General features: G+C 32.7%; 3 protein-coding genes across 4 annotated transcripts in view; 2 read left to right on the top strand and 1 right to left on the bottom strand.

The window, feature by feature from the left end:
- The first annotated feature begins 2 nt into the window (after positions 1–2).
- On the top strand, positions 3–9,966 carry LOC134715459 (uncharacterized). The gene is made up of 5 exons (XM_063577640.1): positions 3–66; positions 1,274–1,438; positions 6,452–6,660; positions 7,413–7,532; positions 7,916–9,966. Exons 3-5 carry the CDS (start codon positions 6,594–6,596, stop codon positions 8,053–8,055), a joined length of 327 nt encoding a protein of 108 aa, XP_063433710.1. The 5' UTR covers positions 3–66; positions 1,274–1,438; positions 6,452–6,593; the 3' UTR covers positions 8,056–9,966.
- A 1,555-nt stretch (positions 9,967–11,521) lies between these two features.
- On the bottom strand, positions 11,522–15,580 carry LOC134715458 (uncharacterized). The gene has a single exon (XM_063577639.1). The coding sequence runs from the start codon at positions 15,394–15,396 to the stop codon at positions 11,803–11,805; it is 3,594 nt and encodes a 1,197-aa protein (XP_063433709.1). The 5' UTR covers positions 15,397–15,580; the 3' UTR covers positions 11,522–11,802.
- A 2,387-nt stretch (positions 15,581–17,967) lies between these two features.
- LOC134715457 (uncharacterized) overlaps positions 17,968–23,529 on the top strand; it is a 38,168-nt gene continuing 32,606 nt past the window's right edge. For both annotated transcript variants that reach the window (XM_063577637.1, XM_063577638.1), the window contains exon 1: positions 17,968–18,192. In XM_063577637.1, the coding sequence (XP_063433707.1) occupies positions 18,094–18,192 (99 nt within the window). In that variant the 5' untranslated portion in view covers positions 17,968–18,093. The remainder of the gene's footprint in view (positions 18,193–23,529) is intronic.

Raw genomic sequence — 23,529 nt, 5'->3', positions numbered from 1 at the left:
CGCCATGTTTCGTCTGCTACAAGTCATTATCAGTGAGGTCAAATCAAGTCACCTAAATAATAACAGGTACTGCATTTAAAAGTCACAAAATCATAGTAAACGATAACATATTTAGTGTAAAAGTTCCGTCCAGTCATGGGAACACAGTAAAAAACTCTGCAAGTAATACATTTCGGATTTTTTTTTATAATGGCCATGCGGCATGCGGGGTAGACTCCAGTGCACCGGTTGTGGTTGACCATGACTACCTATGTTCACCTGCCACATAATTCCCCATACCAAAGAACAGTGATAATGACGTTGGTTATACTGTTGATCACGGTAAGTCATGAAACCCACAGACTAATTCAAAACTAATGATTACACCCCCCCCCCCCCCCATAATTCACAATCTGTCTGGTTGTTTTTTTTAAGTTGGTTAAAAAACTAACAATAAATGTGCAATTTGGGTACTCTCATGTTAGCAACTTCACAGCTACAAATTTATTTTCATAACTTCCTTTGGCAAACTCTCAACAAATCTTTTCAATGATTATGTCACATAGATCCCTTTATAACTCAAAATTAAATTGGTGACCGTGCAACTATATTGTAAACAAGAATATTCTAAAAAATAAGCACAAAATAAACTTTTGTCTGGTTCATAGAAAAAGTTGGTGAAAAAAACTCACAATATAGATGCAATTTGTGTACTTTCATGTTAGCAACTTCACAACAGAACTGCAAATTTATTTTGTATGACCAAAACAAACAAAAAAGTACAAACTTAAAGGCAATAAAATGCTTTGCCATGCACAGCCTGATACGACCGCATATGTATATTGAGCATATAAGGGAGTCAACATCAAAAGATCAATGAAGGATAAAAAACTGAATTCAAATAGTTTGGGGGTGGGGGGTTAAACTTGCTGCAAGTTTTGTTTAACCTACATTGATTTTACATATATTCATATGGGTCAATCAATTTTTACCAAATTAAGTTAAGAGGGGGGATGGGGGGTCAGTAAATAAAACTATCTGAATTAAGTTTTTTATCCTACATTAAACTTTTGATGTTGTCCCTAAATACCACAATTTTTTTTGTCAGTTGAAATCAAACATGTTTTAATTTTAGATCCTGTAAACTTCAATATGGACTAATTTGAAAACAGGTAGCAGGTAGACCCAAATATTTCTATTCAGCAGAAGTCTCTAACTACATATCTCCTTAATTTCATATGATAATAAGTCCTACAAAAATATTGAAAATGTGTACATTTAATTTTTCTTGTAGCTTCTCATGTGAAAGCAGTACCTTTTTGGTCACTATTTATGTGTTGCGTCTAAATAAGAATTGTAACAGTTCATAGTGACCGAACAGGTTAAACAAATACTTCTGAAGAAACCGAAAAAGAAGACAACTTGAAACAGCACCAGCCATGCCAGTATACATGTACATGTATGTATGAATAAAAACTCAGATCAGAATAGCATGGACAATACAGGGGCGGATCCAGCAATTTTTAAAAAGGGGGGGTTCCCAACACAGGACAAAGGGGGGAGGGGGGCCCATTCAAATGCATTGATTGGCCAAAAAAAGGGGGGTTCTGACCCCTGGAACCCCCCTTTCAATTTCAATACAACATGTTAGTTATATGTCCTTGTGAATATATCTTGAGGAAAGTTATCAATAAATCTGCAGATAATGCAATTTTATCAAGAGTTTTGTACATTTTCTGTTATAATTTTCATACAATCAGTGAAACATTTAAACAGACTAAACTAAATCTTTATTGCTGAAAGTGTCAAACAATGACAAGTGTTTTATTTACCACTCATGTGTTTTTGTGAGAGAAAAAAATCTTGTGCAATATTTGGAATTAAAGGGAAAGAAGATCTCGCACTGGCGCATGTCAATTGTGAATATATACTTACCAAATATATTTTCTTTATCTTGATACTCACAGAGACATTATCAAGAAGTACATATCATAGGAAAAATACACAAATTACAGATAAAATATTAAAAACACCCTATTTTAAGTGCATCTCCTGCCAAATCAGTATTTGTTGTATCTATATATATACTAGATAAGTATAATCAATGTAAATAAGGTAACTTTTGGAAGAAAATCCCAAAATAAAAAAATAAAATACCCCCAATAATAATGTACCATAACCCCAAAATCAATTCTAATCTTCCTTTTGTGTATTGAACCTCCTAGTGAAATTTCATGGAGATCCATTATCTTATACTCAAGTTATTGTCTAAAACCAAATGTGTCTTCTTGAAAACAACTATGACATGATTAAAAGCATTACTGGAAAGCAAATTTTTGCCATGCTTGTATTTCCCATTTCCATTCTCAATTTTATTTTGCTGTCATATAAGAACTTGAAAAGTAAGCTACATCATGTACATGTATAAACAAAAACAAATATATGCAAGAAAGGGCATAAAACCATATTGGGCTGTAGTTTTTTATTCTTAGTTTTACGAACCCTCCTACCCTAATTTTTGCCAAATAGGAAAAAAAATAAAATTAAAAATATTGATTTTTATTTTTTTTTCTCCTCCGACCCAGTGTTTTTCATGCAAAAAAAGTTCATAACTGCATGAAAGAATCTAAATTTATGCTCTTGGTGATTTAGTAAGCTGTTGCACATGGATTTTCAATTCAAACTTTGTCAAGAAAAGAAAAAATAGTTGTTACACTAGTAGAAAATCTCCTGGTGAAATAAAAAAAAATAATTTTGATATTGACGGTTGGTATTAAAAAAAAAATCAGCAGCAGCAGTTTTTTTTGTTTTTTTTTTCGTCCTCCTACCCATTGGTTTTTTTCAAAAAATTTCGTAAAACTAAAAATATAATAACTATGGCCTAAAACCGACTCAGAATTTAATAGTACATGATATTTATGTAGAACTCACAAACTTGAGATGATCAGAAATACAAATGGTTTTTATTCGAGTCAGATTTTTATTACCCAAACCCTTCAGCGATATCAATTAAAATTATTTAGTCAAAATTTAACACTAGTATTAAGGTTTATCATAACAGTCAAATTGGCAAATATGACCTTAATAATAATTATCACCTAAAAAAATACTGTGTACAAACTGACATATGTGCGGTTTGGGAAGATTTTTATGTTTTTAGATATATAAAAGTTAAATTTATTTTGCATACCTGATAGATAAAATCATTTTTGGTAAAGATCTGGATTCAAAATAATTTTTTTGTCCTATGCTTGAACAGATTTTTTATTCATCAATTTTGGAATCAGAATATTTTTTCAGGAAAAATAGCATAACCCCTCATGCCTTTTCAAGTTCTATGTTTGTTCCCTAAACATTTTCCATCTGAACTTTCTTTTAAACATAAACAATACGTTAATGTAGCCTTCGACATTCGTTCTGAACATGCATCAAATATTTGCCACTGGATGTTAAACAACAAACAACCATCAATACATAGGACATTGTCTTAGTATAAAGCTGGCATTTAAGGTAACGCCTTCCTCATATTAAAAAAAATATCATTAATACTGTAAAAGAAGGTCAAGATGGTCCCTAGTGTCGAATTAAGCAGTACTATAGTATTAATGTATGGACTTTTTCATATTGGCCCTGTAACATGCCTGAGGTGTTAATAATGGCCAAGGATGGTTGTAATGGCCCTGAGGCAACGCCTCAGGGCCATTATACATGTACAGCTATCCACAACCTACAACAGGACCAAAAGGCCGGTTTCATAACATTTTTCTGAAATGGTTTTAATTCTTCGGTTAAACAAAGAGTAAGAAACTTACCGTTAAGAAGATACAGGAATTTTATAGCTGAACTTCAACTTGTCTTTTCGCATTCAAATTCGCATGGAATTTTGGTCAACATTGTGACTGTCAGATGTAATTTCTTATTTCTCATCCAAGTACTTAATTTTATGCTATTAAAATTCATTTCATCTAGCAAATATAAAGTAGCTGGGAAGAATAAATCAGACGGTTTAACAATTCTAAGTCTGCGACTGCATTCGGATTCGGATTGAACAACGGAAATGAAACAGTGATAATAATCGAAAGTCGTAAGTACTCGAAAAAGGCTGTGAAATATTTCCGTTTCAAGTCGTTACAAAACAATGAACATCATTTTATAAACTTGTTTTTATGATCTTGTACTTAAAGTATAATACTGCACTGTCACTATATTTAAATCTAGTCATAACAAAAAATTATCAAAGTCAGCACAATACAAGACAAGAGCAGACAGACAAACCCGGTATTAATGATTATGAGAAATAAGAATTTTACTTTATCCTACATATCTTTCTTTTAATATTGCCCCTAAAACCTAAAAGTCTTAAATTATAATGAATCTATGTTTTTGCATTGAGACCAGACTATTGTCGAAAAAGTAGCTAAAGATTATTTGCGTTTCAATGTAAGAAAGAGTCCGTGGAACGCTCAGAATGCACGATTTTGCGGCCCCCAGACACTTCGCCAAAAATTTGTTTTTGCCTCATTATTAAAAGAGGCTAGTAACGGCCCTGTATGGTCTTTATTATGAAGTTTAAAACAGATAGAAGATGTAATGTACAAAAGTAATAGAAGCTCTTTTATGTGGTCAGGTGCTGATCCAGACATTTAAAAAAAAGGGGGGGGGGGTTCCAACTATATGTCCCTTTTCAAATGCATTGATCGGCAAAAAAAGGGGGTGTCCAACCCCCAGACCCCCCCCCTTTGGATCTTCCAATGGCAGTATTAGGTAGATGTTTTCTATGAACACTAAAATTTTGATCTCTTTTATGCACAGAAGCACCAATTATTTTCTATGTTAACTTTTAGTTTGACCTCATCTAATATAATGTTTTTAATGTACAGTTGAAGTTGGATATTATTATTTTTTGTTCAATATAAGACTCAGACTAAAGAGATCTCTTTTATGTACAGTAACAGTTAGCTGTTTTCTTTGTTCAGTAGCAGCTGGAACTTTTAATTTAAAGTACCATTTCTATGAATACACCTTATAACATTTGTCCACATTTACAGGACATCACAGAGGTTCCAATAAAAGAGAAAATGTCTGAAGTCCCAATGGAAAAGTGATAGATGTATGACGTCAATAGTTCAAGTGCTAAACAGAAACAAGTGGTTGTTGTTTGTTGCCTGAGTTTGTTGCTGTTTAACATACATTGTATATCTTACATAGTTTGGAACATAAATTAGGCTGTTTGTTTTGAATTGTTTTACATTTGTAAATTTGGGCCCTTTTATACATAATTTTGCGGTGTGGGCTTTGGTCATGGTTGAAGGAGAGTTGAAGGCCATACAGTGACCTATAACTGTTAATTTCTGTGTCATTTTGTATGGCAAGCCGTTGTGGAATTTATTCCCTATTTATTAATATTAAAAAATCATTTATTAATATTAATAAATGATTTTTTAATATTAAAAAATCATTTTTTAATATTAATAAATCGAATTTTTAATATTAAATAATACGCTGATTTTTTAATATTAATAAATGAATATTTAATATTAAAAAATCATTTATTAATATTAAAAAATCATTTTTTAATATTAAATATTCAGTCTGATTTTTTAATATTAATAAATGAATTTTTAATATTAAATAATACGCTGATTTTTTAATATTAAAAAATCATTTATTAATATTAAAAAATCAACATCAATGTAACCTTAGCGTTTAATATAAGGCAAATCAATCATTATCTGTCAAACGCTTTAATGATGATTATTAGACAAGTCGGTCCGTAGAGAAATTTTGGAGACTAGTCTATGTTAAGTTAACTCGGACCATCTTATATCGACCCTGACAAGTATTTTAGGAAAGTTTGAACTATTTAATGATTATAAACTATCAAATATTAAATGTTTAATTAAATTTTCTTTTAATAGTTTCTGAACTTGCCAAAATAAAAGCGTTTTAGGGACAAAACAAATTGACAATGACCGATATTTGGCAAACATACCACAGTACCGTGGTTAAATATTCTGCATTGCCCCTATCAGAGCTTTGATTGATTGATTGTTGGTTGCTTAACGTCCAGTGGCAAATTCAGAGCTTTGAAAAGATCTATTCATATCAATATTTAAGTTCATGAAAAAATCAAAACATAATTAATGTCACATTCTGAACTTAGTGTAGGGACCAAAGAAGATAACATCTTTTCGGGAAATTTTCTTAATTCATGTTAGTGAAGATTTTACACTGAAATAATGCTTGAAATTAAATTATGAACTTGTTTTGCATTAAATTAGAGATAACTGTATTGTATTTGAAGCTTTGCGGAGGTCCATTAGTAGTTTTACTGTCGCAAATACCTGTTTACCGGTCTCCGCTACGCGCTTCAGTAAAACCACAAATGGACGTCCTTAAAGCTTCAAATACAATACAGTTATCTCTTAATTTTGATTTTTATCATCTCATTTATTTTTTGATTTTTTTTCAGGCAGTTGACTCGCAACAAAGAGGCCAGTACAGGGTGAAAGGACTCGCAACAAAGAGGCCAGTACAGGGTGAAAGTGATAAGTCCTGTTATCAATGCTGACAGTGATGATAAGGTCACACTTAGAAGTATTCCATTGATTTCTATGCTCCATAATTTTAAGTTTACTGATAATGGATTGCAAGTTTGGAGAGCTTATGATATTGGTCAAGGTAATATAATTTTAGGATTTACTTATCAGCTCAACTTTAGCTTGAAGAGCCATTTTAGTCACTTTGGATATCAATTTTAACATTTCTCAAGAATATTTCATCACTCCTGAGAACAGAAGAAAGTTTTTTTCTATTATGATTTTCAACTGTATCAATTTCTGCTACCCACATAATTGTTTCTGGATTATATTTTAAGTGAACGACAATATGTTGCCTTTCCTATCATAAAGTTATTTTGTTAATCTGTTATGGTACATGTATCTTGTTACACAATGTGATATCTCTTAACCAAATTTACAAAATCATAACTAAAATGGTTTGCATCGATAATAAAGGGAAGAAAGTATGTCTATTTTTGATACTTCAGGTGACCAGAATTAAAAAAAAACTGAGTGTTATGTCATTTGACCTTCAGCATTTATCTGTTATAAATTCACAACTAAAGAAATTTTGCTCTATACATGAATCTTCATGTTTCATACAAGAGTTGTAATTCACAGTTCTAAACATCAACCCAACAATGTTAGATCTGTAAATTTGCTTTCACAAATTTTTTGTTCTTCCCTCGCTGGGATTCGAACCCATGCTACTGAGATATCGTGACACCAAATTGCCTGCACTGTAGCCGTCCTGCTAGACCACACGACCACCTGGGCTATATGTACTTCAGTATATTGATATTAGCATCGATACAAGATCCCTTTTAATTAATTTATAAAAAATAATTTATTTGCTTATATTTTACATTTTAGGAAAGTTGATATCATGGAACAGCATTATTGATAAGAAAATTCCTGTTATACAGCTTTTTGTTCATCATAATTGGTTGAATTCCCAGTTTGCTACAGTGGATTCAGTAGTTGTTGACAGAGGTAGTTATGTTTTATTGAGAAAAAAACAGTGTATATGTAACAATTTGTGTTTCTTTGTGAAATTATTTTCAACAGATACAATAAAAAAGATTAAACCTATAAATTCATGATACAGAATCCTTGTACATACATGACAAAAAAAAAAGCAAATAAACAGTGCTTTGATTGTTGTTCTTCGTAATAGAGTTAAGCCTTCAACATGGAGCAAAAGCTCACAACTTCACAACCATTTTATGACACAACACTTACAAGGTCATGTATAGACAACTCTAATCTTATATTATGATGGATTTTTTTAATATTGTGCATGATGTCTTTCCATGAAAACTGTGTTTTGTTTAGTATAACAAAACACTTAATTTTCTATTTATGTGTTTTTGTAGAGGATGATGATGGTGATGATGAGGAGGAGAATGATAATGATGATGAAGATACACAAAATGAGAGTAATGATGAAGATACAACTACAGAACCAGTTCCTAAGAAGAGACGGACAATATCAAAAATCTTTACTTGTCCTTAGGAAGGATGTACACGTTCTTTAAAACATTCATCCTCACTAGATCAACACATCATGTTGGGTAACTGTAATGTAAAGGAAGAAAAACTTAGCCTGGCAGATAGAACAAAGGTTTTATATGCTCAGAAGTTAGAAGATGGGAATTTAGGAGTGTCATTTACCAAACAATCTGACAACTACAACAATGCTGCTACTGACAAACTAAACAAAGGATGGGCATTAAAAGTGAACAAACCAAAAACCATTTTCACATTAGACCAAAAGTCTTACTTGCATGAAAAATTTATGATTGGGAAAACAACTGGAAGAAAAGAGGATCCATCAAAAGTATCTGAGGAGATGCGATATGTCTTAAAAAAGGGAGAAAACAGATTCACTAGATCTCAATATCTAACCTCACAACAAGTAGCTAGCTATTTCTCAAGACTTGTGCAAAAAGAAAAGAAGATAGATGAAACAGATTTAATAGCTGCAACTGCAGACAGTAAATGTTCTGTTTTGAAAAGGAGGGTTTTGAAAGAATGTTCTCTATCATTTTAGAATAAGATGTTTATAGTGAAATATCTGTATTTTAAGTATTTTTGAAATACCTATTTGTTTTAATATTTATATTAACTGTAAATTCAAAAAGTAATGAATGTATTAATTATTGCAAATCCCTAACCAGTGACATACATGCGATCTATTAATTATGCCATTGAAACTTTTTTTGTATAGAAAAATCGCCACTAAAAATGTTAATGCCAATTTAGGTTATTGCAAACCTGATTCTTACATTTTTCACATTTTTCGCATTAATTAAAACATTCCCATGTTTTTTTAATTTTCAGTATACCTTTTATGACACCTATTCATCAAAAACACTACCTTGATCAAGACATTCCCCTGGTACTAACAAACTTGATTTTTGGGCAGGGAAGTGGCACTTAAAGATAAAGAAAAACTTAACCCCAAAATTTATATATTATGTCTCCCCACTACCACAAATTTGGTGGAGAGACATATTGTTTTGGGCTTTTTTGTCTGTCCGTCACAAAGTTTATCAGTGCAACTCCTCTTAAACTACAGAATTATGATGAAACTTGGTATGTAGCAACATTATATGTAGTTATGCATGTTAACAGGAAATTTGGATCAGCTAAATTTGTTGAAGTTATGCCCTTTTGAACTTAGAAATTTGTCAAAATAGTCATAAACTAGTTTGTCAGCACAAATCATCTTTAAATTCCGAACTGTATAGAAAACTTGGTATGTAGCAAGGAAATCATATGAAGTTGTGTATAATACCCAGAATTTTGATCCACTAATTTCTATTGGAGTTATGCCCCTTTGAACTTAGAAATTTACCTCTGAAAATACTAAATGGAAGTTAACATATGTTTTTAGACAAAGACAAACTTTAATTGAAGTTATTTTACATAAATATATGTATATTTACTTGAAAATGCAAAAATAATCAAATCAAATTTTTAATATTACTATCATTTGCAATTTTTCTAAAATTTACACTCTATTTTTTTTTCTAAAAAAGTATACCAAAATTTTTGGCACATTCCCGTATAGCATTTTATAGGACATTCATGCAAGATGATGGCAATATGATTCTAAAAAGAAATATAAGGGAATATATATTTTATTTGCTAAGATACTGAAAATGTACACACCTCAGTCCTCACCTATTTTAATACTACACCACACATATTGGTGAGGTATTATGTGATACCCTCCAAATTTGTGTGTGCCTGTACGTCTGGCTTGTCTGTCAGTCCCTGATGAATCTAGATGATAACTTGAAAACCAATCAAAAAGTGTTTTAATCCTATAAACAACAGATCAAGTTCAGTTTCCATCTAAATCCAACTAAAAGTTTTATGATTTATGCTATTTTCAAGTTTATGCTTTCTGACCACCCCCCCCCCCTTCCCCCCCCCTTTTCTGAAAGTTTCCCAATGACAACTGGAATACAGATAAACGTTTTATTTAAAATTTTACACAGTGTTTCAGTACTACAAAACAAAGGTCTCCTACAATTTGCATCTAAATTAAACAAAAAAATTGAGAATTATGCTATTTTCAAGTTTTCAAGTTTTGCACCCCCCCACTTTTTTAACCGTTTCTTAATGAAAACCAGAAAATTAATTAACCTTTACAAAATGTGGCTGAGTATCATTATTTTTGTTGATTGTAGTAAAATATTTTGCCAAGAGACAATGTCAAGCAATTTGAAATGAACTACCATTTCCGTAGAAATATGCATATTTTGCAATTTTTTGTTATTTTTTAGGATTTATGTACATAAAAGGTCTTGAAATTTCCCACAATTTTTTTGGGGGGTTTTAATCCAACTATATATCATCTACATATATTACCATTAGTTTAATTTCAAATCAGTGTGCAAAGGTAAAAAAAAATCTATTCAAAATAGGCTTCCGAAGGGAATTTTCTTGATTTGGTAAAATGCCAAAATTGGTATAAATAAAGTGCCATTTTGAATTATGCAGAATTATTTTTATGAATAGTTTTTTTATATGATAAGACCTTGAAATACAGTAGTTTAAGATAAATAGCAGCATATTCCACTGTATTGTAAATATTATACTATGTTATTATCAATTAAATTTGTCAGAATTGCAGTTTTTGTGTTTTTTCTCAAGAGGCCATTATACGGAAAACAGGTAACACCGTTTCCATAGCAACCCATCATTTTGGTTTTTTTTTTTTATTGAAAACATTAATGGTTATGTGGTGTGACTACACACAATAAGTTTAAAGAAATTTGAAAAGGTAGTGTGGCCAGCCAGTATTGACATTGTTTGATAATTACAGAGAATTGATAAAATCTGCACAGCACAAGATGACCTACGTCGTTCTGGTTATTGGGTCATCTCGTGCTGTGCAGATTAAATTCCATATACCGACTTGCTTGGTCAATAATATCAGATTATTACATGGCATTTTTCATATCGCATGTATTATCAGCCCTAGGTTCAATATCAGCCCAAGAGCCGCATGGCTCAAGGGCTGATATTGACCGAGGTCTGATAATACATGCGATATGAAAAATGACATGTTATGATCTTTTTATCATATGCTTCAACAGTGGAGAAAAATAACATATTCATATACTGATCCTTTTACGTGGTTCCCGAAAAGAAGTTGAAAGAGTTAAAGGGTCCCGGACGTCGGACCCTAAATTTGATACCTTCATTAAGAAATCTTTCTATCATATGCCTCAGCAGAGAGAAAAAAAAAACACATTTTTATATGGACGGATCGACAAAAAAATAATTCAACAATACACATAATGAACATTGTTTGGAAAAGTCAACTTTTTTAAAGTAACTTTCTAAATTATGTTTCAGAAAAACTTAAAAAATGCATTTATTTAATATATGTATTTTTTAATTGAATTTAATTATTTTACACAATATACTTTCCAGTATTCAAATAATTGTTTTGTACACTACTTTGTAATGTTTTTCACTGAAACCGTAGCATTGAGGTGTATTTTCTGAAATTTGCCGAGTGTAGTGTAATAATCATTCAAAAGAGTTCTCAAGTAGATACATGATTTATTTATCAACTTAAATCCAAACCATCATTCATGATTACAGGAGTCTATAAAGAAAAGGGAAAGAAACTATTACAATGTCTATTACTAATGACTAACTACCACAAAACCAAATAAACATAATATACTACATTCACCCCCTCTTAAAGTCAACACAATAGTTCAATTAAAAATTTCAGTTAATCGTCAAATCCAAATCTAGATGGTTTCTTAACTTCACGTGTAGAACGTCTAATAACGGGAGATGTTTCCATAGTGTTGTCCGTGTTGTTGGTTGCTTCCTGTATTATATTTTCAACATCGGTTTCGGAAATGTCCATAGTTGTATGATCGTTCAAAACGGAATGATCAAGATTGTCATTGCTTATTGATTGTCCTCTTGGCGCTAGATGTCGGACTGATACAGTAGTTTCGCGTCCATCAGGCAATCTAACATGAGCATAAGTTGGATTAGCTTCCAAAAGATCTACTTCCTCGACGAGAGGATCATATTTAGTCGCACGCACATGCTTTTTCATTAAAACTGGTCCAGGATTGGCTAACCACGACGGAATAGATTGGCCAGATGATGATCTTCTTGTAAAGTTGAAAAACCTTTCATGTGGAGTACAGTTTATTGATGTACATAACAAACTTCGAACAGAGTGCAGTGCATCTGGCAATACACTTTCCCACTGCGTCTCTTTAAGTCCCAAAGATTCTAATGCTAGTGTCACGGCTTTCCAGATGATACCGTTATAGCGTTCACATTGTCCATTGCTCTGTGGGCTGTATGGCGTTGTCCTGCTAGTAGCTACTCCATGCGATTGTAGAAAAGTTTTGAGTTCGGCACTCATGAAAGATTGACCACGGTCCGAGTGAATATAAGCAGGCATACCAAAAAGAGCAAATAACTGTCGTAAACACTGAATAACTGTTGCGCTTGTCATATCGGAACAAGGAAAGGCAAACGGGAATCTTGAGTATTCGTCAACAACGGTAAGAATATACTTCTTTGTACTAACAGACGGCAGTGGTCCTTTAAAATCAATGCTTAAGCGTTCAAATGGTTGTGTAGCTTTCACAAGAGGTGATGCATTCGGTTTAGCATACTGAGGTTTTACTTTTGCACAAATCTCACACTGTTTGATTGTTCTCTTGACGTCATCAACTGAGAAAGGTAAGTTCTTTGAACGGACGAAGTGAAGAAGTCGATTGATGCCCGGATGGCAAAGTGCACTATGTAGTTCAGAAAGAGAATCGGAGCTGATGGATGAGCAGTACGCTCGAGAAAAGCAATCGGCTGATGCATTGTCTTGTCCAGGACGATATTTTATATCATAGCTGTAACAGCTCAATTCAGTTCTCCATCGAATTATTTTGTCATTTTTCACTTTACCGTGCTTCTTTGAATCAAACATATAAGAAACTGCTTCCTGATCAGTGACAAGAGTAAAATGTTTCCCACTAAGTAAGTGTCTCCATTTTCGAACCGCATCTATAATGGCACATGCTTCCTTTTCTACAGATGAGTGTCCTAATTCATGAGCATTTAAAGTTCTCGAAAAGAAAGCAACAGGCCTTCCACCCTGATTGAGACTTCCGGCTACTGCAGAATCCGAGGCATCGGTTTCTACGACAAAAGGAATAGCTTCATCAATTGCACTTATGCTTGCGTTTTCAAGGTCGGATTTCAAATCTTCGAATGCTTTCACTGCAATAGAGTCTAACGGAAAAGAAGTAGCGTTAGCTAACGGTTTGATTTTGTCTGAGAATCTTGGTATCCATTGACTATAATACGAAAACATTCCCATGGCTCTTTTCACCGATTTAGGACTGTGGGGCACAGGGAGTTCCCTTAGCGGCTTCATTCGATCAGGGTCCGGTCGTAAAATACCTTGACTGATGGTATATCCAAGTAGATCAACTGACTCGACAGAGTACACACATTTGTCCTCATTAAATGTTAGCTGATGTTTGTCGGCAACATCAAGAAATCGACGTAAGATTTCGTCATGTTCGGTTTGGTCCATTCCGCCTATTGTGATATTGTCGATATACACAAATACTGCTTCTAATTTGTTTTCGGCCACTAGACGGTCAATTACCCTTTGAAAACAAGCAACTCCGTTCGTAACGCCAAAGGGGACTCGCCGAAATTGATATAAACTGCCATTGGCTTCAAAAGCTGTATACTTCTTTTCATGTTCACGTAACGGAATTTGGTGATAGGCACTACGTAAATCAAGCGTACTGTATACCTTGTATTTGGCGATATCTGAGACCATTTGATTAATGTTAGGAAACGGATAAGCATCAAGTTCAGTAAATCTGTTTATAGTTTGAGAGTAATCGATTACTAGTCTTTTCTTGTGCCTTTCATTTGAAGTTACTAAAACTTGAGCTCTCCATGGTGACATACTAGGCTCAATTATACCTTCGGTAAGTAATCTTGTTGTCTCCTTTTCTATGAATTCTCTATCGACTGCACTGTACTTCCTTGATTTTGTAGCAATAGGTCGGCATTCACTTGTCAAGGTGGCAAATAATTCCGGCGGATCAACACTTGAAGCAGCTAAACCACAAACTGCATTTGAGTCATTTATTTCTACGGCTGGTCTGCTTCCACCGAAACTTATTTTTATACTGTCGTGTCTTTTCATGAAGTCCTGTCCCAATATAATGTCACAACAGAGTTTATTGAGGACAGATAACTGCATATTCCGATAGAAATGTCCATCAATGTTTAAGTTTACATTGCAAATTCCTACTATAGGACTACTGAGAGCACTGGATGTCATCGATACACTTCCTGTAGCGTCATTTATATTTAATGACATTAATTTTGCAAATTGTCTATCAATGAAACTTTCAGAACTACCTGTGTCTATCAAGGCTTTGCACGGACGTTCATTCACACGCACATTTATGACTGCTTTCTTTAAACATTGCGGAGATGCAGCAGTTACAGTTGCTAATATGGGAGTACAAGAGGCAGATGTCCCAGTACTTGTTGTATTAGATTTACACACTTTCGAAAAGTGTCCTTTCTTACTACAGTTATGACAAGAGGCATCCTTTGCCGGACAAAAACGTCTCGCATGAGCATTATTCCCACAAAAGAAGCACTTTTGTTTACTTCCGGGTCGTTGTGCAGCAGCTGCTGTAATCTTGTCTTCTTCAGTAACGAATTGAAGTTTTGTTGTGGTATCTGGAACACTTTCGTCTGGTTTTTGTCCAATCGCGGCTGTCACAGAATATGGCTGAACATACACTTCATTACTGCGTTGAGCTAGATCTAATGTTCGCGCCTGATCAAACATTGTCTTAAGGTCAAGAGTTTTATTTTCCAACAAACGCTGTCGAACAATTTGTGAGCAAAGTCCATTTATAAACGCGTCCCTTGTGTATTCTTCCTTATATTTATCGGCCGTCACTGGTTGAAAGTTACAATCCTTTGCCAATACTTTAAGCTCTTGTAGAAACTGGTCAAGTGTCTCACCTGTCTGTTGTCTGCGTGTTATTAACAAGTGCCTAGCTAGAACCTCGTTTTTTGGTCGAACATACACAGCTTCTAACAGTGATATAGCGGTATCGTAAGTTTCACATTCACCAATATACTCATATATACGCGGCGAAACAAAATTGATCAACATTTTCAGTTTGTCTGGAACTTCTTCTCCGGCAGAGGTTAGAAAATTCGTAAAAGTTCGTTTCCAGTGAAACCATTCTTTTGCTGCTGTAGGTGAATCAGGATTGGCATCCAATCGTTCGGGCCTGAGATATTTATGCATGATGATTTAAGTTGATAAAACTGTAGTGTAGTTAATAATCATTCAAAAGAGTTCTCAAGTAGATACATGATTTATTTATCAACTTAAATCCAAACCATCATTCATGATTACAGGAGTCTATAAAGAAAAGGGAAAGAAACTATTACAATGTCTATTACTAATGACTAACTACCACAAAACCAAATAAACATAATATACTTCATGCACCGAGTATCACCGGAATGCCATGTGATAACTTTACGGAAAGGCATGTGATATCAATCGAAGCATGTAATAAACTTTTCATATCAGCCCGCTAAGCACCAATTCCAAAAATATGGAAAATACTTTAATTTAATGCTATTATCATACGGTAAAAATCATATGTTATTTAGTCTAAGTATATGATAACTATAACTTGTAGCTCTTTTTCATCGTTTGCTATGATAACAACGTCATCAGCATATAATAAATTAACCAGTTTTTCATCACCTTAGTATTCCACAGTCAAAGGGCTTAAGAAAAGTAACTAAATAATTAATTAACAAGTTGAACAAAATGGGCGACAAGGGACATCCTTGTTTCAAGCCACAGTTAACATGCAGACTTCTTATACGTTCAGGTATTTCACGACCAATCTTTTATGGTAATATTCTTTATAAAGCTCAAAAATGTCAGTATTCACCTCAGAAGCTAACAAAATCTTTAAATAGACTTAATAAGAAGGGATATAGTTACAATACTGTTGTCAGGTCATATCATTAAAGATTGCATATTACTTGCTTTAAGGGCATACGATACAGTTTTGAACCTGTATTTACAAGTTCGTGAAAATTTGCACAAAGGCTAATTTTTTACCTGATTAAATCAAATATGCAATAAAAAAATATACCTCCATGTGCTACTTTTTGAGTAAAATGAGGTCGAAATTTTGTATATTTGCTCAAAATTCAGATTTGTGGCCGTAAATTCTTTTTCGAAAGATAGACATAACTTTTTTGTTATAAAAGATAAACATAAATTGTTTTTTGTTAAATAATCGGTAATTTCTGTATTTGATAAATGTCATAAAAAATATGCATTTTTTAACAAAAACAAATATAAATATGGCTAAAATCAAGTACACCTTTTAGGGTGCGCTCGACTTTAGTGACTCAGCACGAGGTGTTTTGGAATTTACAGGTTGCTTAGAACTTTTTGTAAATAATCAACACTAGCACATCATAGAAAATCAAGTGAGTAATCTATGTTTCAAGTTTTATAACAAAAATCTCTGTATTAAAGGCTGTGGATTTTCTATAAAAATCTTGATCTATATGCCACAAAGTCCTCTTTTTCCATCAAATGCAATGAAACCGTAAAAAATAATGCTTTGCATCAAGTTTCCCCTTGGAATATGTCACGGGGGGGGGGGGGGGGGTAACTTCAATATATTTTTGGTAGGGGTGTGCCATTTTTGCCTCAAAAAACGTACCCATTTTAATATAACATTCACTGAAATTTAGTACCTATAGTTATATAAATATTTAAGAAAGAATGACCTATACTTATATACAATATTTAAAATATGACGTTAAAACGTTATTGAAGATCAAATCAGGAGACAAATTTCCGGGGTCATTTGGGAAATTATTTGAAAGGTGAAATTAATAATTGACCATTAATAATGTAAGATTCTCAATAGCATATTTATATGATATGTAGATTATTCCCAAAATCAAAATACAGTTTTCAAACGTAAATGCATTTTAATATAGGATGTCATTAAAAAGGAGGGTCATTCTTATATAAAATCTCGCAAAATTATGACCCATATTTTTGGCACATCCCCGTATACCCAATAATTGGAAGTTAACCACCCCCCCCCCCCCCCCCCCCCCCCCCCCCGTGGAATATGTACTAAATGGCCTATCTCTATTATTCATTATATCTGTAGTTTTGATACAATTGAGGTTTGAAAAATTCGTACAAAAATGGCTACAGAAGGGTACATAAACCTTAAACCAGCGACATATTGTATTATATGTCTCTGATTAAACCAACAAAACAACTTCTTCATGCAGTCCGGCGAACCATGACAAAGCAATCAAAATATAAAAATCCTTTAAAGTCAATTTCGACTAGAAGCTCTCAAGGGCCCGTGTCGGTTTAATTCATAATAATTAGATTTAAATACCCTAATAATGATTGAGGCCACGATTGGATTTATTTTGCCCAGTTCATCCCATTGTACTCTTACATTGCAATAGTTACTGAAGACCCCTTTTTGATTTTTTTTTATATACGAATAAATCGGATATTACCACTTTCGTTAAATAAAGAAGCCAACACATTAACTATCCATAACAGGTCATTCTTCTTTGATGTGTTTTTTTTTTAATTTGTTCCTATGGCTGTATTGTTAATTTTGTTTTTTCATAGGAAGAAAAACCGGAAAATTAACTTGATATGACATCCATAACAGAATATTAAATTATTGATAATATAATTTATATGCCAAGAAGATAGATTTTTATCCCGCCTGAGGGATGATATTATTTGATAAAAACAAAAATGACAACAAGAGGATTACGTTAGATAAGATAACATTATGTAATCAGCCGATCGAATTTTAATTATCATTTTCTTTACATGTGTGAAACGAACTTTGGTCGGAGAGTAAAAGTCAAGTAATAACGTTTGTTTACCACTTGTGTGTAATAATTAAATGGATTAGCAATGGAAGAGGCAGATACAGCTGTTTCTATTGAGTACTGCGAACTTCAGAAAACGAAATCTGATTCTGATTCTGCCGATGATGTAACGATATTCAAGAAGGTAGGGAGACGTACTATAAATATTGCAACTTATTTTTATAAACACCCCTCAGACTTTCAAGAAACGCTTTCAAAACAAAACAACATTTAGCTTTTAATGCGGATCTTTGCTATTTTTAATTTATCTGCGTATTAAGTTGATTTTTAAGAAATGCTTCTTTTGCTCGAGTAAATGAGTTCTCAACTAAAATTTGTAATTCTCATATGCTAAAAGAGAATTTCTTGACAATTTTTGAATTTTTAAGGTAAAATTATGTTATATTTTACTAAATATTTCAATGTCCAGAGAAAATGTTACGGCCATGTTCCATATTTGGAATATTTCTACTATATTGCATTTGTTTTAGTATCAACATATGCTTATTTTACAAAAAAATCAAACTGATTCATTTATCTCTATGAATAGTAGATGCTGCATTATAGATTATATTGGTTCTCAAAGATAATGGATGCTCTCTCGATTACAACTTTTGTAGTTGTGATTTTTTTTTGTATAAAAAGCACTTTTTATTTCTGTATATGGCATATTTAAGAAAAGTGTCTGCGGATAATGAAGAAAAATATTAAAATTGCATCTCCACCTTTGATAGATGCTGATGTAATTCTTTTAATTTCATATTGAAGTCCATTGAATACCTCAACGTTTGAATGCTGGCTTCCAATTATTTATAGATTCTGGCATCCAAACATATATACGGAAACTGAAATCCCAACATATCTGGATGCTGGCATCCCAAAATATCCGGATGCTGGCATCCCAAAATATCTGGATGCTGGCATCCCAATATATCTGGATGCTGGCATCCCAAAATATCCGGATGCTGGCATCCCAAAATATCCGAATGCTGGCATCCCAAAATATCCGAATGCTGGCATCCCAATATATCTGGATGATGGCATCCCAAAATATCCGTATGCTGGCATCCCGATATATTTACATGCTGGCATCCCAGTTTATCCGAATGCTGGCATCCCAATATATATGGATGTTGACATCCCAAAATGTCCGGATGCTGGCATCCCAAAATATAACAACAATGCAGACATGTATCATTTTTCATAATGAAATACGAATTTAAATGCTGCTTCCTAATCAATTGATTTTAGTATCAAGCCACCAATATAACACCCAGTACATTTCCTAAGGTTTTGATGTGTGTTGAATGCATACGGAAACAATCAAGTTAATATATATAAAAAAAAAGCTACTGATGAATGCCGGGAAGATTATATTATTTGTCTTTGTTCATGTCCAGTGGCCAGTTTAATGCATGAGAATGTGACATCATAGGTCAGAGTGTGAAATGTATACTTGACCAACAAACTGAGTCTGAGTTGTTAAGTGCTAGTTTACCATGTGAATGTTGATGTTAACAATTTGATATTTATAAAACTATGTCAATGTACTACCGGTAAGTTTACAAGAATTAGCCGATTTTAATGTTATTTTTCTGACTTTGATTACCATTATGAAAGACATGATGTATACATTTTATTGACTATACATGTATAATGGTCTCGAGACAATACATTTATATATGATGACATCAGGACTACAATTTTCAAATCTGCTCATGTTTCGAATGTTCATAGAATACTTTTTTTGAAAATAAGCTTAATGCAATTGCCGGCTGAAATCATATCAAGTTTAGTAGTTCCCAAGGCTTTCAGAAATCAACTGGACATTCTTTTTTACTGGACTAGAGATTCTTTTTTACAGGACAGTCACACATATGATTTGGACAAAATTAATAAAAATGCTGCTCATTTTGTTTTGCATATTATCAATCAAATAAATTTGCCCAATGACCATCAACCTTTGGAATGTCTGATTAACTAAGTCATCCAGGACATACACTCTACAAAACAGATTGGTGACTGTACCTTTATGAAGATGCTAAATATGAGGTGCATTTAATGTATAAAGTAAGAAGATTTGTTTTCCGCACTATTGCCTGTATACCATATTAAACATGTACCACAATGCAATATTTAAAAAAATCTATTATCGATACTGGTGCAGTGTCTTTGATCTGTACGTACTGGATATTGTGAGTATATCTGGACTTGCTGTATACATCTTCCAATGTGTCAGTACATCATGTCAGCATCTTCTAGTACTGAAGTCTTTTATTTCATTAACAAAACTTACATTTTCTTTATTACAATCATTATTAAACTTGTATCTTTTTTCGGTACTTTGATATTTCAATATTTGTTAATCATTTAATCAAATCAGTTACACGAACTGAAACTTTCAAACTTTCTATTATCATGTATTGCTAGTAATCTGAAATCAGCTGGAATCACAAATGATCTGGTGCTGTTTGGATGATTTGTCGTCTGAGTTTAACCTGTCCAATAACTATTAAGTGTTGCGATACAATAATACACAACACATGAATAGTAACCAGAAAGGTGAAGCCACTTCTGTACTCTTTACAAATGCTGAAAAGAGAAATAATAATTATATGCAAGATTATCAAAAATAATTTTTCGTTGTAACATCACAACACTAGGGAACAGAAAGTAAATATTCATGTATGATGTCATGTTTTTATTGCAATGTCCTCTATATGTAACTTCAAGAACCATTTTACTTGATGATTTATTTATGGAATATCCAAAACTAAGAATACTTAATTCGCAAAACCTATTTATATGGATTTTGACAAATGATAATGATAATTTTATTAAAAAATTATGCAAATTTTTAACTTCAAACTTAGAAGTGAGAAATAATACTGTCAAGTGAATTAATACAGGTTTTAATGATAATATTTGGGGAAGAGTTATCTTTCTTTTGCTGAACTGACAATGTCGTATATATATTATGTACTATTGTTTTGTTTTTATATAAATCATATTATAATGTTTAAATTTCATATTGTTTCTAAATATGTATTTTAATTTATGTTTTGTCTATTATCCATTTTGTTTGTAATTCATATGCCTATAAGGGACCTTTGATTAGGAAATAAACATATTTGATTTGATTTGATTTGATGTCATAATGATGTAGAATTAAATTTAAAGATTGCTTCCTAACTCGTGGTTGGTATTAAAAATAAAATACTTGCACATCCCCTTCCCTACGAGAAAAAACTTCTTTTAAATAAAGTTTTCCACACCAATATATGCATGTTGTTTCTGCATAGTCGTTAAAAACTATTCAAAACACATATGAACCACTATTTCAATTGAATTTTTATGGAACAACACCCAGGACTATACTGTACATTATGAAAGGGAGAAAAGTGTTCAATTTCATCGAATTTTTTTTTCAGAAATACATCCTACATGTATTTTGTGACTTTCGTGAAATTTAATTCCCATCTAAGGGAGCATTCGGTTAACACATTAATTTACATGTGTGTTTTTTTTTTTAAATTTTAGCCTAGTCCTGAAACACAAAACTCTTGTAGCGATATTTACATTTTCCTTAATTTTCGTATTTTCTTTTCATTCAATTTGCAAATTTGCTATGTATTTCTTTTATAATTACACTTTATATAGGAATGCCAGCTTTTGATTGGCTGATAGCAAGTGTATTTTTCGCATATTCTAACATTTTTTCCTCATTTCAAACGAATCTGACTGTGTTTCACCATTGCCGGGGAATATGCCTCAAATACCATGGTATTTGCCATTTTGGATATTCCTTTTTTACCCTCGCGAGCATTTTCCCGCCATTTTTTCGGATATGATGTTACATAAAGACAGCGCAAACGCGTAAGTAAAAGTACATGTATAGTTCCCGCGGTATATTTTATGATAGTACTTGTCTTCAAATAAATATTTCGTTTTCCTAGTACAGAGAGTTAAAATAAAAATGTCTTCAGTGTAATTAAACAGATATATCATGTTATGGAGGGGTATTTGCAAAAAATACAAGTCTTGGGACAAAATTTCCCTTGCCTAGCGGCTCGGGAAATTTAAGTCCCTCGACTTGCATTTTTCGCAAATACCCCTCCATAACATGATATATCTGTTCATTATCAAATTTCCACCGAGCTTCGTTTTTACAAAGAAAAAGAAACAAATCACGAAAATATCAGCTTAAAATAATTTATGAAAGATGACTCCGAGGCATATTTGTAAGACAAGCTTGACCCATAAAACTATGTAATATAACCTATTATATTAATTCCTGCCAATAGGGAAACTTAAGTACAAAATGTATATAACGTGACGGTACCCAAATTGCACCTATTTTGACAGTTTTTTCACCTACGTTTTTTTTATGATCAAGAAAAAAATGTCCCTACTGTGTTTATTTTGTAGCCCTATCCTTCTTTATTGTATATTTGCACCAATTTAATTTTTAATCCTTATTGAGTCATTAAAAAATGGGTTTGAATCAACCTCCAAACTATCCATGATTCTGTAATGATCATGAGGAGTACCCAAATTGCATCCATGCTTAAATTCACGTCGTCAAAAGTCTAATAAGGCTGAGCTTTTGTTTAATTTCTTCAAATATTTTGAACAATTGGATATTTGTCCATGCTTACTCTTCATATTTTACCAAATGAATACTTATAATAAGATTGTATTTGCTAATATTAAAAAGATGACGTTTTAATGACGTCGCATGATGACGTCTTCGTTCATTTTGCTTTTTTCAGTCAACAGTCCATCTGTTGATAAATACTATGAAAGTTTTGTGTATATATCTTAATATGTTTACCTATGTTGAAAGACGTGCATATTATCAAATCTTAAAAATACAAATTGTTTAGCCTCTAGGAAATCTTGTAAGATTTTTGTTGCTATTTTTTCTAAATAGGTGCAATTTGGGTACTCGGTGCAATAGGGCTCTTCACGGTTAGTTCGGCCATATTGGATAGGGGGCAGATTTTCATAACAGAGGTAAAAATGGTGTGAAAAATACGTATTTGGGTACCCTTACGTTACATTAGAGTAAATTTATTTTGAAATCGGTAAATCTGTTATGCATGGTAAGCGTTTCTTTCTTTTAAAACATAGTATTTCAAATTTAACATTCACTCTTATCTATATATGACTATGCGGTATGAGTTTTGTTCATTGTTGGAGGCCATATGCTGACATTTAACTGTGAACTGCTTAGTCATGTTAGTGCTATATTATGGTCTTAGTCCGGTAAAGAGTTGTCTTATTAGCTATCATACCATTACTCCGATATTACTCATACTTCAAACGGCTGTTTTGCAAGACAAGCCACAGGGGCTTGTTACAATTGCCGGGTTACTATCCATACGAACCACTAAAAAACACAAGGGAGGAAGCTAATTTGCGACAATGCTTCAAATTATTGTTGTAATTTTTTTCTAAGACTTTTACTTACTTTGTGACC

This window comes from Mytilus trossulus, chromosome 4, assembly GCF_036588685.1.
Source record: "Mytilus trossulus isolate FHL-02 chromosome 4, PNRI_Mtr1.1.1.hap1, whole genome shotgun sequence".
NCBI lineage: Eukaryota > Metazoa > Mollusca > Bivalvia > Mytilida > Mytilidae > Mytilus > Mytilus trossulus.
The sequence above is the reverse complement of the archived record's forward strand: the minus strand, read 5'-3'. Positions and strand labels throughout refer to the sequence as shown.